The sequence below is a fragment of the Arachis duranensis genome, chromosome 9, assembly GCF_000817695.3.
Source record: "Arachis duranensis cultivar V14167 chromosome 9, aradu.V14167.gnm2.J7QH, whole genome shotgun sequence".
Classification (NCBI taxonomy): domain Eukaryota; kingdom Viridiplantae; phylum Streptophyta; class Magnoliopsida; order Fabales; family Fabaceae; genus Arachis; species Arachis duranensis.
The window spans coordinates 13,126,179-13,140,962 of record NC_029780.3 but is presented as its reverse complement, the minus strand read 5'-3'; the positions used below and the strand labels follow the sequence as shown (position 1 = coordinate 13,140,962).

General features: G+C 43.7%; 2 protein-coding genes across 3 annotated transcripts; one reads left to right on the top strand and one right to left on the bottom strand.

The window, feature by feature from the left end:
- Positions 1 to 450: 450 nt before the first annotated feature.
- Positions 451 to 2,194, bottom strand: LOC107464782 (60S ribosomal protein L18a-like protein). 2 transcript variants are annotated; one of them, XM_016083749.3, is made up of 5 exons: positions 1,851 to 2,194; positions 1,451 to 1,496; positions 961 to 1,187; positions 747 to 864; positions 451 to 565 (listed from the first exon to the last, which is right to left on the bottom strand). In XM_016083749.3, the coding sequence occupies exons 3-5, from the start codon at positions 1,077 to 1,079 to the stop codon at positions 512 to 514; spliced, it is 291 nt and encodes a 96-aa protein (XP_015939235.1). In that variant the 5' UTR covers positions 1,080 to 1,187; positions 1,451 to 1,496; positions 1,851 to 2,194; the 3' UTR covers positions 451 to 511. The 2 variants fall into 2 exon arrangements, with proteins under 2 accessions (XP_015939235.1, XP_015939234.1); XM_016083748.3 differs by having other exon boundaries at positions 1,888 to 2,194.
- A 4,219-nt stretch (positions 2,195 to 6,413) lies between these two features.
- On the top strand, positions 6,414 to 8,078 carry LOC107464731 (uncharacterized). Its single transcript, XM_016083688.1, has one exon. The coding sequence runs from the start codon at positions 6,414 to 6,416 to the stop codon at positions 8,076 to 8,078; it is 1,665 nt and encodes a 554-aa protein (XP_015939174.1).
- Positions 8,079 to 14,784: the final 6,706 nt, after the last annotated feature.

Below are 14,784 nucleotides of genomic sequence, written 5' to 3'. Positions count from 1 at the left end.
CATAAAGTGTAGAAAGAATCTTCCTAAATTCACCTTTATAAAAACTTTTTTAATAACTTTATCATGTGCCCTAACAGCACATATTAGCTAAATCCATTTAGGGATTACATGCACATAATTCATCAATATTAACTTTACACGTTGAGACACTTTATAGCCTCTGATTCCCAATTCAAGGACATACATATACATTAACTTACTAAAATGTGGGTGAACCATCTAAAGATATCTTAGTCGAAATATATTCGGATGAGTTTGCGAGTTAAGGTTTTTGAAGAAAAGGGAGTGGAGATAAGATTTGAAAACTAAAAATTATTCATGGTTACTGTTCGCCTTTCACTCCCCTTCCAAAACCGAAAAATCACAAACGCATTTGGTTTGCATAAATTTAACAAGGTCACGGAAGCAACCATATATGTGCATGTGTGGTTCACCCTTGATTCACCCTCTATACAGATTTTTTTTTTTTTTCTTCATTGATTGAATAAATAGAGGTTAGCTGAAACCATAATTACAGGAAGATAACCAGTACTGCTATCAGCACAGCAATTGTAAAAACTAGAGCCTGCAAAAACAATGAGAGTTGGTCATAACATCAGATTAGTGGCTCCCATGAGAATATATATATATAAAGCAGCAGCAGAAGCAGCTAACAAAAAAAATGAAATATACACTAGAAATTTGAGAGGATAGATTGAGAAACAAACTGCTAAAACTGTAAATTCCCTCTCAAGTATAACACTTACAGCAATTGCAGAAGCAGCAAGTCCAGCACGCTCTCTTGGGTCTTTATGATAGTAATTTCCAAAATAGAGAATTGTAGCATAATACCACAGCAATGGGCATGCAAATCCTAACAGAAGACTGGCAACAAAAGTAGGAGATCAGGAAAATATGCAAACATTAGATTATGCAGCCTAAAGAAAATGGGAAAGAATGAATCTGTGCATAATAACTCACGAGAACCATCCAATTCCACAGCCAAAACATGGAAGTGGCTTGTCAAATTTTCCCAATTGTGGATCTTCTGAATCCCTGATTGGAGCATAATCCCCGTTCCCTTGCTCAGATGTATCCATCTAGAGCCCTATGTATATAGACTCAGCTTCAGCAGACTATTTTTCAACTTGTAGCATTAATAATTGCACAGAGGCAAACATGGAAGATATCATAATCTGAAAGGGGACCTGGGAATAAAATGCAGCAGAAACAGAATATAGAACCAAGTCATTCCACTAGCAAATAAAAAAAAATTCTAATGACAAGTCTTATAGAAAATTAGACGAGCACTGGTACATATCATTTCAATTGCATTTCCATCAAGCTATGATAAATTTCCAATAACCAAAAGAGGTGTTCCTATTGTTTCTAAAATGAACAGCTTCTTAGTGATAAACTTTTTAACTAAGCATTGACAACCACTCTAAAAAATAGAAAAAAAAAATAGTACCTATGGAGGAGCATTGGCAGCACATATCACTAAAACCCAGAGGAACCTGCAAATGAACATTGTTAGCAAATTGATCCATATATAGATGCCCCCAAAAAACACAAAAAAAAACGAAATAAATAAATAATTGATGACATTGGATGCAAAAAACAGCGCGTATTATGCAACATTTATTTCAAGCATTACAGCAAACACATGGCAGACAAAAATAAATCGATGAACATAAAGTTGTTGAACTAATAACAACATCACCACAGGAAGAAACCCTAAAACTCAACCCAAAGTTGAGCATCATAAAATAAAAATCAAAAGAGATTTCTAACAACACAAACATAAACAAGGGAAGCAATAACAAAATTAGAGCTCTAAAGAACTAGAACTACAGGGCCAAAATCTGAACCTCAAAAGAAAAGGCTGTGAAAAAAATTGTCTCTGACCGTCTCTGGTGATGAACCTCCCACGCGGCAGCGAACAGCTCGCGAGGAGGACCAGCTGGTTCACGAGCTTCTTCTCTCGCGAGCGGGACGGCGTGCTGACAACACAGCTTCGCCGGCGACGGGATGATGAACGGCGAGAAGGGGAAGAAGCAACGGCAAAATGAGAGAAATGGCGTGCTAGGGTTTTCTAGTTTGGGAGAGGAGGGTTCTTCTTCTTCTTCCAAGGCTGTGTTTGGTTTTGCGATTTTTTCTGCCACTTTTCTACCCGTTTGGGCCTTAAGCAGTTAAGGGAGTTTAAGTTATCTTTCTTTGACGAAAAGCAAGGAAAACAATCAACAATAGTGGACTTATTTTGATAGGTACCTTTTTATTGTTTATATTAGAATACGAAAAATACTCGATGGTCATTAGAAGATAACAAATCTATTATTTATTATTTATTATATATTATTAATTTTATAATTAAAATAAATTATATGTCATTTTTTTGATATAATTAAAATCATTTTTTTAATTATTGATCTTTCTTTTTTTTTCTCATTCCTTTATTTATTCTGTTTCTCTTATATTATTATTAATGATCAATTATAAATTTAATAATCAAAACATATAATATAAAATTCTCTAATTATAATTATAATTAAAACTAAAATATAACTGTTACGGATCCGGCCCACGGATCCCGAACCCAAGGTCAAACCCGAACCCAGCCTCTTGGGTTCGATCCGCCTCCCTCTTCTAGAAGGCCCGAAACCGACCCTCCAGAACTCCTAACTGACTTTCGAATTCAAACGTCTCACTTATCTTAGCCAAATAAAATAAGATAAAATATTTACCATCACCTATAAATAGAGGACCCAGGTCTCTCCAGGTATTCATTCATTCCACACATCTTCTACCTCTTAGATCCATTCTGACTTGAGCGTCGGAGTGTCTTTGCAGGTACCTCCCCCCTGCTCCAGTCAAGTGACCCGGCATCCGCCTCAATCCGCAAGTTCTCGATCCATCTCTCAACCCGTACCAGAGACTTCTTGTACATTGGTGCCGTCTGTGGGAACTTGCGCCGGCTAAACCGGAATGGGGGACGCCCTTGTAGAAACCTCCTCAAGCCAGGATGATTCTCAAATAAAGAATCCGACCCCAGAACACCAGGAGGTCACGAACTTGGAAGGATAGCAAGTACCATCCACCACACACAGAACAAGGAGAACGATCACATCATCGCAGAACCGCGATACCCTGAGAAAACAGGAGACAAAGCGACACAAATCATTCAAGATCTCTGCCTCTGAGTCCAGGAACTCGAAGGCAAATTGGCCGCCAAGGAAAGACACAATAACGAACACGGAAGCCACGCAACCTCCAGATCAAAATCCCGCCACGGCAGATCGCCAACCCGGCGACGCGATAGGAGAGACGATCGCAGCACATCGCGCGACCACAGGCGAGAAAAATTGCCAGAACGGCGATACAGTAAAAGGCACAACCGCAGCATTTCCCGATATCTGAGTCGTCAGCGCGACTCGGACGAAGATCGGTGACACCGAGAAGCCAAACGCACGAGAAATGACCACACAATAATGGGAGCCACACCTTTCACGGAAAGAATCTTGAAAGCAAAACTCCCCAAGGGTTTCGATAAACCCACCGACATGAAGTACGACGGAACCAAAGATCCACAAGAACACCTAACAGCCTTCGAGGCCAGGATGAACTTAGAAGGAGCAGCCGACGCAGTCCGATGCAGAGCCTTCCCGGTGACCTTAGCCGGGCCGGCAATCAAATGGTTCAACGCCCTCCCGAACGGATCCATAGTTGGCTTCCACGACATCACACGAAAGTTCATGGCCCAGTTCACAACCAGAATTACTAAAGCAAAACACCCCATTAGCCTGCTAGGAGTCACACAAAAACAAGACGAATCCACAAGGAAATACCTTGACCGCTTCAACGACGAATGTCTAACGATCGACGGGCTCACAGATTCAGTCGCAAGCCTTTGCTTAACTAACGAGCTCATGAACGAAGACTTCCGCAAACACCTCACCACCAAACCCGTATGGACCATGCACGAAATCCGAAACGTCGCCAAAGACTACATAAATGATGAAGAGGTCAGCCAAGTCGTCGCTGCCAACAAGCGGCAACACAATCACACCCTACACGGCAACCCGGCACAACGACATAACCCACCACCCAGAGAAAATCAAAAGGACCACCCCAAACCGACAAACACGAGCCGCCCACCAAGAATCGGCAAATTCTCTAATTACACGCCCCTAACAGCTCCAATTACCAAGATATACCACCAGATAGCAGATCGAGGCATCATCCCAAAAGCCCGGTAACTCAAAGAAAGGACAGGCGGCAACAAAACCCTCTACTGCGACTACCACCGAGGTTACGGGCACAGGACACAAGATGTTTTCGACCTCAAAGACGCACTTGAACAAGTCATAAGAGACGGCAAGCTCCCAGAGTTCGCCAAAATCATCAGAGAACCAAGACGTGCAGAAAGGGACAAATCAGCTAAAAGAGAAGGACGCAACCTGAGAACACAAATACAACTTCCCAAGGAAAGCCTAGAAGACGACCCAACCATAATAGTAAACGTTATCACAGGTAAGGACATATCAGGTAAATCAAAATTGAAGCTACAAAAGGACCTCAAAGTTTTGGCCATAAGAAACCAAGCCCCACCTACCACTCCCAACCAAGCGATAAACTTTCTACCCGAAGACTGCCAAAAGGGCACCTCGGCCGAAGACACACCCTTCGTCATCTCGGCAAGAATCGGAACTGGACTAGTTCGACGAATACTGGTGGACACCGGCGCAGACTCCAACATCCTCTTCCGAGGAGCTTTCGACAAGCTTGGACTCCGCAACGAAAACCTCCAAACACACCGCAATGGCGATACAGGACTTGGGGACAACTTCCTCAAACCAGATGGCTCTATCACCCTACCCCTCACCATAGGAACAGGCGACCAAAGGAAAACAATTATGTCCGAATTTGTGGTCCTCAAAGATTCCACCGCCTACAACGTCATCCTCGGAAGGAAAACGATCAACGACTTCTCCGCCATCATTTTTACCAAATATCTCATTATGAAATTCATAGTGGACGACGGCTCCATCGCCACTATCCACGGAGACCGCGAGGTCACAGCAGAATGCGACAACACTAGTCTAGCCTTACGAAAGAAGTCTCGCGACGCGGCTGGGATATTCCTAGCCGATTTAGACGCCCGACAAGACGGCCAGCCCAGACCAGAACCAGAAGGCGACATGGAAAAACTACAAATAGGACGAACCAAAGACGAATACACTTTCATCAACATGAAACTCCCATACGACCTCAAAGAGGACCTTTCTCAATTTCTGAAACAAAATAGAGACCTATTCGCTTTCACACCAGCCGACATGCCCGGGATAGACCCCGACCTAATATCCCACCAACTAGCCGTAGATCCCAAAGCCAAGCCCGTAGCACAAAGAAGACGAAAAATGTCCCAGGACTGGGCAGCCGAGGTCAGGAGCCAAGTAAAAGCCCTACTCGAAGCAAACTTCATCAGAGAACTACCATACACGACGTGGTTGGCAAACGTCGTACTAGTGAAGAAGTCCAACGGGGAATGGCGAATGTGCATCGATTATACGGACCTTAATAAAGCTTGTCCAAAAGACGCCTTCCCCCTACCCAACATCGACGGATTGGTAGACGCCGCATCCGGCCATCGATACCTAAGCTTCATGGACACATACTCCGGCTACAATCAAATACCGATGCATCGACCCGACGAGGAAAAAACAGCGTTTATCACCCCCGATGGAACATACTGCTACACGGTCATGCCTTTCGGTCTAAAGAACGCCGGAGCAACCTATCAGAGACTCGTCAATAAGATATTTCAAAACCTGTCCAGAACCAAAGTAGAAGTCTACATTGACGACATGCTCGCGAAAACCGAATCCGGCGAACAACTCATCGACGACCTCAGGCTCATAATGAGCACCCTACGAAAGTATCGAATGCGACTCAACCCGACAAAATGCGCCTTCGGAATGGAGGCAGGAAAATTCCTCGGCTTTATGATCACGCAATGCGGAGTCGAAGCTAACCCAGAAAAATGTTGCGCCATCCTCGACATGACAAGTCCAACAAACCTCAACGACATCCAAAAGCTCACTGGCCGGCTCACAGCGCTATCCTGCTTCCTCGGAGCATCGGCACAAAAAGCAATCCCCTTCTTCAAACTAATGAAGAAAGGAGCCCCTTTCAAATGGGAAGCAGAATGCGAGGAAGCCTTCCAACACTTCAAAAGAATCCTCGCAGAACCACCAGTCCTCACCAAACCCCAAACAGGGGAGACCCTCTACCTATACCTTTCCATAACGGAAGAGGCACTCGCAGCGGCACTCATCCGCGAAAGCAAGCAGAAGGAGCAAAGACCCATATACTTCATAAGCAAGGTCCTATAAGACGCAGAAACCCGCTACTCACGACTAGAAAAACTCGCGTTCATGCTCCTCACGACCTCCCGGCGCTTAAGACAATACTTTCAGGCCCATCCCGTGACGGTCCGAACCGATCAAGCAGTCAAACAGGTACTACAAAAGCCTGACCTAGCAGGAAGAATACTAGCATGGTCCATTGAGCTGTCCCAATTCCAAATCAAGTTCGAACCCCGAAACGCAATCAAAGCACAAGTCATGGCCGACTTCATCGCCGAAATGACTCCGGGAAACACCACTCCCGACTCATGGAAGTTGCACGTCGACGGCTCATCAAACGTCACCTCCAGAGGCACCGGGGTCATACTTGAAAACCAAAACGGGGTCGTAATCGAACAGTCAGTACGATACGAATTCCCAGTTTCTAACAATCAAGCAGAATATGAAGCTCTCCTGGCAGGCCTAACCCTAGCCAAGGACGTCGGGGCAAAAGTCCTGGAAGTAAGCACCAACTCACAGGTAGTCAGCTCTCAAATCAACGGAGACTACCAAACACGCGACCCCTTACTTCAACAATACCTCGCCAAGGTAAACAAACTGAAAAAAGGGTTCGATCACATTACCATACGGCACGTTCCCAGAGAAAGAAACGCCAGAGCAGATCTCCTCTCCAAGCTAGCCAGCACCAAACCAGGACACGGCAACAAATCGCTAATTCAAGAAGTCATTAAATCACCATCCATATCCACAACAGCCAACACTTGCCTAACACTCTCTAGACAAGGATCGTGGACTTACCCCATCCTACAATACCTCCTCGACGGAACCCTACCTAGAGATCCCAAAGAGGGGAAACGAACAAAAAGAGAAGTAGCCAACTACACGGTTGTCGCAGGACAACTATACAAACGCGAACTCTCGCAACCCCTCCTCAAATGCGTCGAACCCGACGACACGGAGTACATACTCCGCGAAATCCACGAAGGTTGCTGCGGCCACCACATCGGAGGTAAAATCCTCGCCCAGAAAGTCATCCGAGCCGGCTACTTCTGGCCCACGGTTATCCGGGACTCCATAAAGCTAGTAAAAAGTTGCGATAAATGCCAAAGGCATGCCAACATCCATCAGGCCGCCCCACATCAGCTCAGCATCATATCGGGAGAGCGGCCATTCGGCACCTGGGGAATCGACCTTGTCGGACCCTTTCCCACGGCACCCAGCCAACTCCGATATCTCATCGTCGCCATAGATTACTACACTAAGTGGATCGAGGCCGAGCCCCTGGCCTCTATCACGGCAACCCATTGCCAAAAATTCCTCTGGCGACAGATCATCACCCGATTCGGGATCCCCGAGATCGTTATCTTGGACAACGGAACCCAATTTGCTGACAAAAAGTTTAGAGAATTTTTAGAAGGACTACGCATATCCCATCGCTTCAGCTCGGTAGAACACCCCCAAACAAACGGGCAGGTGGAATCTGCAAACAAAATAATCGTCAAAGGACTCAAGAAACGGCTTGACGAAGCCAAAGGGCTATGGGCCGACGAACTCGGTTCGGTCCTATGGTCATACCGGACTACACCCCAAACGACCGCAGGGGAGACACCCTTCCGATTAACATACGGCATGGAAGCCATCATCCCAGTAGAGATAGGAGACCTAAGTCCCAGAAAAACGGTAGAAGGGAACGACGAGGAAGCGGAACGAGACCTCGTGAACGAAGAAGCATAGCTCATATCAGAGAACTAGCCCTAAAACAAAGAATCAGCTTAAGGTACAACCACGGTGTCATCAAAAGAGAATTTGCACCCAACGACCTCGTCCTACGACGAAACGACATCGGAGCCCCGACCCCAGGGGAAGGGAAACTCACCCCCAATTGGGAAGGACCATACAGAATCAAAGCTACCATCGGAAAGGGAGCATACAAACTCGAACGGCAAAACAGCGACGAAGTCCCGAGAACATGGAACGCCGCCAATTTACGACGCTATTACACTTAGACCGACCCCCTAAGGCCACCCCTTATCTTTCTAACATTTTTTGGTTCTTTACTCATTTTTCCTTCTATCACGCTACATTCAAGGCCCAATAAAATTCCATTGTGTTTTTCTTTTTTCCTTTTTTTTTCTTTTCCAAAACGGAGTAGAGACACGGCCACAACATCGAGAACTGATCACTCTTGGGGCCTAATAAACGGATATCCCCAAAACACTAACGGCCTACCAAAAGGTCCCAAAGCCGCAACGGCTTAAACACATAACGGCTCAAAATAAAATCGAAAAGCCCGAACGGCCACACGAGTCATCAAAGAAAAACATAAACGGAATCAACAACACAAACCGAAGTTCAAAACATACCAAGTATACGGCCCACGGCTAACCAAATATCCAAAAATAAACCAAAATAACAAAGAAAACTACTCGAGGTCTACAATTTGGCCATCACGAACGGTCTTGAAAGCCCCCATCACGGACACATCCACACCTGGGACCAATACCAAAGCCTGAGCCCTCATCGTTTTCTCGGTAGCCGCAATTGCACCCTTCGCATCAGCCACTAACTCTGCCTTCTCCTTCTTTAAAGCAGCAACCTCTGCCTTCAAATCCTCCACCTCACCAAGAAGCATCGCAGCCTGAGAGCCCGCATCGGAAGCCCGCTGCCTCTCCACACTCAGCTGCGAAAGAAGCGAAGTCTCGACCTCGGAAAGACGAAGGATCTCTGCCCCGGCCTCCTCGGAAGACTTCGCCACCTTCTCCCTCGCCACCTCGGCAGATTCAAGTTGCTCTTTTAACTTGGTCACTTCAGCTTGGAACTGGCGAAGCTTCTTGTCCAACAAGCCGACCTGAGCCATCACCGGCTCGGCCTTCTGGACAATAACGGCAGATCGGAGAAGGGCACGATACACCGACTTAGCTTGAAAAGAGACATCACACTCACTAAAAAATGGCTCTGTACCAGGCATCAAGTGCTGATCTATGAACCCCGACGCATCGAAACGTCGATCCATCACAGTAGGAACGGCACCCTCCTCCCCCAAAGCTTCACTGCTAGGCTCCTCAAGCCTCTTTCTCTTCCGAGAAGCCTCAGCAGCCGAAACCACAACGACCTCCTCCTCAAGCGAGTCCACGAGATCAGGGGGAACCTGGGTGTCAACCCTAACCCCAGCCAAAACCACTTCCTGAGAAACATCTTGGGAACCCACAGCAGGATTAGAGACAAGAGTGGCGGGAGATGCCGACGACCCCTCCTCCCGATCTATCGCAGCTTTCAGCCTCGCCAGAGAAGTCAAACCACCAGCCATCTCAACTAAGAAAAATCAAAGAAACAACATCAAAAAACAACAAAGGCACAAGATCGGGAAACAAACAAGAAAAAGAAGGAAGCAAAAAACCACGCACCAATATACGTTCGACAGGCCTCAGGATCTCCCATAACATCCCGAGGATTTAACGGACGCTTTCCAAATAGATGCCACAGGACATTAGCAATGTCCTTATCCTCGGAAGACAGACCATCGTAAGTGACCTTAGTCAAAACTGACGGGCCGGCACCGAAGTTTCAGTATGTCAGGAACCGCGCTCGCCCTCCAACGTCAACTAAAACGGATGATGCCCCTGGACAGGGCGCACTTTGAAATACTCCCTCTTGAAACTGTGAAAGGAATCCTCAAACAACCCAAAAATACGGCGATGAGGCTGAGCACGGAATAACATATACCCCTTCTTATGCTTCCCCTCCTTAGTCAGAAGAGTACATAAGAAAAGGAAAAGGAAAACAGGAACAGAAGCCGGAAGATCAAGATACCGGCACACCAATTCAAAAGACCGCACGGCAGCCCAACTATTCGGGTGAAGCTGGGACGGTGCCACGGAACACCGACTCAGCAAATCCTGAACAAACGGAGAAAAAGGGAACCGCACGCCGAGCCGAGTAAACATCGACTTGTAAACCCACATCCAATCCGGCACAGTGGGTGAATGGAGGTTCAAATAACAAACGCGCTCATCGGCATCCGGGAGGACGAGCTCATACTGCCTCTCCTCATCACCACCACAAATCGCCCCCTGATCACGGAGCCTCTGAAGATCATCCTCCGTCATCCGTGACGGAACGCCCCACACATCGCTAGTCACCCATGTGTAACGAGCGGGGACGCCCTTGGAAGGGGGCAATCGGGGCACCCACACCCTCACTTCTCCGCCGATGCATACCTAAAACAGGGAGGAGCACCACCATCAGCCTAACCCTACGCAAAAGCAAGACAGAAACCTACCACCACTACTGACCCAACACGGTGGTGCACCGCCACCACTAAACCGACACGGCGGTGCTCAGCCCTTCAAAGACTCGAATACAACCTCCCAAAAACACAAAACGCAGTATGAAGATTGAAAGAGAAAGAAAACAAACAGAACAATGCATCGCAAAAACAGAACAAATGCACCACAAAACAGAAATCCAGAAAAGTGAGACAAACAAACCTAGTAATGCAGAAGACAAGCCTAGAAAAGCTCGAAAAGCAGAAGCAGCAGCAACACCAGAGAGCAGTACCATAGAAAGAAGAGGGAATTTTTTCCAGAAGAGAAAACAAAAAATAAACGAGGGAACTGAAGCAAAAAGCCAAAACGGTTTCATGAACGGGGGAGCAAAAAGACGCAATTAACCCTAAGCGAGGCAAGGCGCGTAGGGGCAAAAGAGGAAAACGTCCCCTCGCATTAAATGCCCCCCTCGGAAAAAGAAACTAATAAAGGACGCCTCGAAGAACGCAACAGACGCAGTGGACTCGGAAGAATCACGTCAAACCAAAACGGTCAGGCGAACCCTCGGCAAAACCGAGGCTGAAACACTGATCTCCCTCCAAAGAACCAAACGGACGCCCGAGAAAAACTAAAAGCGTAGCCCGCAATCAAGACCACACCTCCCAGCGACAGACCGACCTCGCTCGCTCTCCCGCTGCGGGGGCAACTGTTACGGATCCGGCCCTCGGATCCCGGACCCAAGGTCGAACCTGAACCCAGCCTCCCGGGTTCGATCCGCCTCCCTCTTCTAGAAGGCCCGAAACCGGCCCTCCAGAACTCCTAACCGACTTTCGAATTCAAACGTCTCCCTTATCTTAGCCAAATAAGATAAGATAAGATATTCACCATCACCTATAAATAGAGGACCCAAGTCCATCCAGGTATTCATTCATTCCACACACCTTCTACCTCTTAGATCCATTCTGACTTGAGCGTCGGAGTGTCTTTGCAAGTACCTCCCCCCTCTGCTCCAGTCAAGTGACCCGGCATCCGCCTCAACCCGCAAGTTCTCGATCCATCTCTCAACCCGTACTAGAGACTTCTTGTACAATAACTATATTATATTACTCACTTAAATTAAAATATATCACGTGACACTCTTTTATTAAAATTAAAATAAAATATTTCTTTTTAAAATTAATAAATTTTTTCTCTATTCTTTTATTTATCTTTCTCTCTCATCCTTTATTTTTTTTTCTGTCCTTCGCACTCCATATATAACTTATTATTTATATTTTATATTACTAATTGACAAACTAAAATGTGCCACTAATATTCTTTCATTACAATTAAAATAAAATTTTTCTTTGAAATTAACAAACTCTCTCTCTCTATCTTTTCTTCTTTTTTTATCTTTCTTTCTCATTTTTTTTTTCTCTACTTTTATATTCTACAAAAATTAAAATTAACAATATAATATAATTGAAATAAAAAATATTATTATATACTTTTTTTTATTTACTTTTAAATTTTTACTACTTATTTTTCTAATTTATATTTTCACTTCTCTTTCTTCAAATATTTATCATATATAATTTAGAGAGAATACAAATATTATGGTTAATAATTAAAATCAAGATTCAATTGTTTAAAAAAAATAATTTTGAGTTAATTTTATAACTGTCAATATAATTTTTTTATACTAATATCTAATTATATTTATATATATATTAAAAAAATTTAAATAATAAATATAAAAATTAATTATATTTATTTATACAACAGACTTAACATCTAATCAAATATAAAAGTATAAACATTAAATTCTTTCAAATTTTAGATAATAAATGTTAAAATTAATTTTTAGTAAAAAAATTAAATTCCTTCATATGAAAATAATAACTAAAAATTTATTATTTGACTTTTTTTATCTACAGAGATCTTGATCTTCTTAGCCTATAAAAATTTTTGTCCCCTACAAATTTTTTACAAAAGTAATTTAATTTTATAAATTTTTTCTGCCATAATCTATAATATTAGGATAAAATCAGTATCATTTTAAAAGATTTATATTTTTATAATGTTATTACAAAAAAATATTAGTAATATTTAAAAGTGTGAACTAAAAATATATTATTAAATTATTAAATAAAATATTAAATTGATAATTAAAAGTATTAGATAAAAATAATAAACTCTGACCGTGTGAACAAAATTTCTCACTTAATCTTTAGGAGCCACTTAGATAAAGATGTCAAAAATATATTTTTTTAAAGATGTTTTTTAAAAGTTAAAATTTAACACATATAATCAATTAAACTATGTTATTTTTATTAAAATTAGACTGAACAAATCAGTTTGGCCAAAAAAATTAATAAATTAAATTTTGAATCGGTATAAATTAATATTTTTTTATAAAAAAATTATTACAATATCCCTATTATAAAAAATAACTAAAATACCTCTATTATATGTATATTGAAAACTCTAAATTCTAACCCTATGACGACAGAGAAGAAAAGGGTTAGAACTTAGGATTCTCAGAATTAATATATAATAAGAGTATTTTAGTCATTTTCTATAATAGGGGTATTGTAGTAATTTTTTATAAAAAATAATATTAATTTGACTAATTCAAAATTTGATTTACTATTTTTCGATCAAATTAATTTGATGTAATAAGAAAAAATAGGTTGGATGATGTCCCCCTTCTTATGTCTCTCTTCCTTAGGCAGCCCGGAAAGACATGTACCCCTTCTTATGTTTCCTTTCCTTAGGGTTCGTTAAGAGGAACAACCACATAAAGACCTCCACAGAGATCGGCAGCTCAAGGTATTCGCACACTATCTCAAAGCACCGGAAGGAAGCCCAGCTATTCAAGTGCAATTGTGACGGCATCACATCACACCGGTTCAGTAGCGCCATCACAAAAGGGGAGAAGGGGATGCGAACCCCCAAGCTGGTGAATATCGATTTATACACCCAAAGCCAATCAGCAACTCGGGGAGTGTTCAGGTTTATGTGGCATATTCGTTCTTGATCTCCAGGGATGAACGCGTGGTAACGCTCCTCCTCAGGACCCCCCCACAAAACATGTTGGAGCAGCGAAACTCCTAAAGCTCCTCAAGGGTCATCTTGGAGGCGTATCCTTCACATCCGAGGTGACCTAGGCGTAACGGACCAGGGGGACTCTCGGAAGGGGTTGATACGCCATACCTAGAGTGGGGGCACTACTTAAAGTCAAATCGGTAGGTCAGAAACTCGGAAGAAGTGAAAACTAATATGACAGCCTACTGGATAACGATCTACTGTTACTAACAAGACAAAAATAAACAATGCACCTAATGGTAACCCCTAAAATCTATCTAATGGTAGCATGACCCAGACGAAGCATGCAACAACAATTCAAGCAATCAAAGAAGAAAACAACAACAAATAAAAAGCATGATCAATCCACTAAAAGATGAAGAAAAACAACGCTTACCAAAAAATAATGAGTGGAGAATAGCAAATACCAAGGAAATGTAAGGGGACAAGGGCGAGTGAGAGCGTTTGGATCAGGAAAAATTAGGAAAGAAAAAAGGAAGAAACAAGGGTGAAATATGTGAATTGATACGAATACGAAACGTGAAGGGAGAGAAGGAAGCATGAAAACTGGAAAATAACTGACATTGAGAAGCGCAAAGTTCAGGGGTAAAAGGGCTTTTTACCCAAGCTTTCAAATCACTCATAATGGGTATTAAATACCCAATACGAATAACGAGGCAACGATTGACGTCCCTCCACAAACGGACGAAAGCCACTCGTGCGTAGGGGGCACGCCCTTATCACGAGCGGCTGACCTGTTGAGAACCTTATCAGAAGGGAAGTTGGAGAGAACGCGCCAACCACGGCGCTCACGGCCATAATTGGCACGTTGGGAGTACTGTTCCAGCCCAGCCCAACTAGCCAAAGACCCGGGTTCGGACGACCGGCCGACCCGGAGGACTACCGAATCCAAACCCAGGAGGTGACCCGAACGTCACCTCCCCTCCCGCGTGTACTTAGACAGCTGTCAGAAGCTTTCAGACATGTGGGCCTGGCCCTCAAAGGCCCACCCGAGGTACGAACGAGTGCAGAGTATAAAATGTCCTCTCCAGAGGTACGTCGCCTACCCTAACCCTAATAGTCGCCTTTTATACGGACACCGATTTAAG